We start from the raw sequence: 2,233 nt of genomic DNA, 5'->3' as shown, positions 1-2,233 counted from the left end.
ATGGGTGTGTGGTTGTGTGTGTGTCTATGTGTGTGTGTGTGTGTTTATGTGTGTGTGTGTTTATGTGTGTGTGTGTGGTTGTGTGTGTGTCTATGTGTGTGTGTGTGTGTTTATGTGTGTGTGTGTTTATGTGTGTGTGTGTGTGTGTGTGTTTATGTGTGTGTGTGGTTGTGTGTGTGTGTGTCATCAGTTCACTGCTTCAGTCGGACCAGAGTTCTCTCTCCTGCAGTGTCTGGGTACGGCTGGTTGCTCTACTCTCAGTGTGATTAAAGCCTTGTTGGACATTTCCAGTCTCACATCACTGGGCTGTTTGGACCAGGCGAGCGGTCACTGTACCTGGAAGCTGACCCGAGCGACGCGGCCCTTGGCTCGGTCCTGCAGCACGAAGGAGAAGAGCTCGGCGAAGGACAGGAAGCTGCTGGCGGTCATGGGGCTGAGCGGGTCCAGGTGTCTCTGCTGCATGTCCAGAGCGTACTTCCACAGACGGATGCAGCGCTCGAAGTCGCCCGAGTCGGCGTACACGGCCCCGCGGTAGCGGATGTAGTAGGAGGTGTCGGGGTGCGAGGGCCCGAGGATGCGCTCTCGGATCAGCAGCGCCTGCATGCGCATCTCGTCCGGGTCAGTGACCAGCGCCTCCAGCTCCTCGGCCGTACACACCTCGCGGGCGCAGTCGTACGCGGGCACCGGGGGCCCCGGGGCCGGTTTAGCCAGGCTCTTCTCGCCCGTCTGCCGCAGCTCCATGGCTCTCCTCCAGTAGCGCATGCCGCCCAGCAGGTCACGCTTCTTGTCCACGAAGGTGGCCCCCAGCAGCTCCAGCGCGTCGATGCGGGGCTCTCGGGCGGAGCGCGGCTGGTGCAGCAGGTACTCCACGATGTTGGTGTGTCCGGTGACGCTGGCGGCGAGGAGCGGGGTCATGCCGTACCCGTCCCGCTCCATCCTCGCTCCACCCTTCAGCAGCAGCTTCAGGATCTCCAGGCTGCCGGACTCGGCGCAGTCGTGCAGAGCCGTGTTGCCCTTCACGCTCCGCCGGTTGACGTCGGCCCCGTGCTCCAGCAGGAACTGGGCGATCTCCTTGTGGCCCTTGTAGCAGGAGATCATCAGGCAGGTGTGACCGTGACGGTTGGCCACCTCCAGGTCCGCGTGATGCTCCACCAGGTAGCGCACGATCTCCAGGTGTCCGTCGAAGCAGGCGGCCCGCAGCGGGGTGGAGTTGGTGAGGGTGGTGCTGTTGACGGAGGCTCCGTGCTCCAGGAGCGTCTTCACCACCGGCAGGTGCCCCGCGGCGGAGGCGGCCCACAGCGGCGGAGCGCCTTCTATCGTCTCCCCGTCGAAGCTGACGGCGCCCCCGAGCTCCACGCCGGCCCTGCAGTGCTCCAGCAGGTACTCCACCACCTGCAGGTGTCCGTAGCGCGAAGCGATGAGCAACGGCGTGCCTCCCTGCGTCTTCTCCTCCGCCAGCGCCTCCAGCTCCTGCGGACTTTTGTCGCTCAGCAACTTCTGGATGAGTTTCAGTTTTCCGTCTCTCGCCGCGTTAAACACCGCAGTGCTGATATCCATCGCGTCGCCGCGGGGCGTCTTCAAAGTGTCCGTTAAAGCGCGTCTGTGTTCGCGGGCGTCAGAAGCGCGCGTCGCTTCTTATTCAGTGAGGAGCGATCCCCGCTTTGCATTATACTGCCATTTTGAGGCTCTTGTCGAAATGGCGTCGATGTTGTTTGACAGCTCGGTTTACCACCGGTGCGCGGAACTCTGGGTAATGGAGTCCGCGCGTTCTGTCATCACACAGCGCGAGCCGCGCAAAGAACTACATTAACCGCCGGGCGTCGCAAGTGTCGGGCAAACTCGTCGCGCTAAGGTTTGTGGGAAATGTAGTATATAAACATAGAGACTGTTCGTGTGAGCAGGCGTTGCGGCGAATTCACGGAACTACATTGCCCGTCATGCACTGCGCGAAACTCGAGCAGCGCGACGTAAACACGGAATGTATGTCCAACTCGTCTGGCATGTGTGAAGTCACTGTAGCATGAACGTGTTTGTATGCGTATGAGACATATTTAAATGTTTTTCGAAATATGTCTGTTTCGAATTTACTAGTGTTTACACAAACAACTAAGTAAAGATTCTTGTTTAATTATTTTTGACATGTCAATATTAAATTTTAATATAAAAATATTAACCAGCAAAAGTTATTGCACACAAGTATAAAGTTAAGTGCCAAATTCATGTTAAAACCATG

The 2,233-nt window shown here is 57.8% G+C and overlaps 1 protein-coding gene across 1 annotated transcript in view; it reads right to left on the bottom strand.

Moving 5' to 3' along the window:
- Window positions 1-1,724, bottom strand: part of fem1a (fem-1 homolog a) — a 5,453-nt gene extending 3,729 nt beyond the window's left edge. Inside the window, exon 1 of the mRNA XM_026276264.1 lies at window positions 337-1,724. Coding sequence (XP_026132049.1) covers window positions 337-1,557 — 1,221 coding nt within the window. The 5' untranslated portion in view covers window positions 1,558-1,724. The remainder of the gene's footprint in view (window positions 1-336) is intronic.
- Between the last annotated feature and the right edge of the window lie 509 nt (window positions 1,725-2,233).

Source organism: Carassius auratus, chromosome 2, assembly GCF_003368295.1.
Source record: "Carassius auratus strain Wakin chromosome 2, ASM336829v1, whole genome shotgun sequence".
Classification (NCBI taxonomy): domain Eukaryota; kingdom Metazoa; phylum Chordata; class Actinopteri; order Cypriniformes; family Cyprinidae; genus Carassius; species Carassius auratus.
Note: the sequence above shows the minus strand (reverse complement) of the source record. Positions and strands in the feature narration are given on the sequence as shown.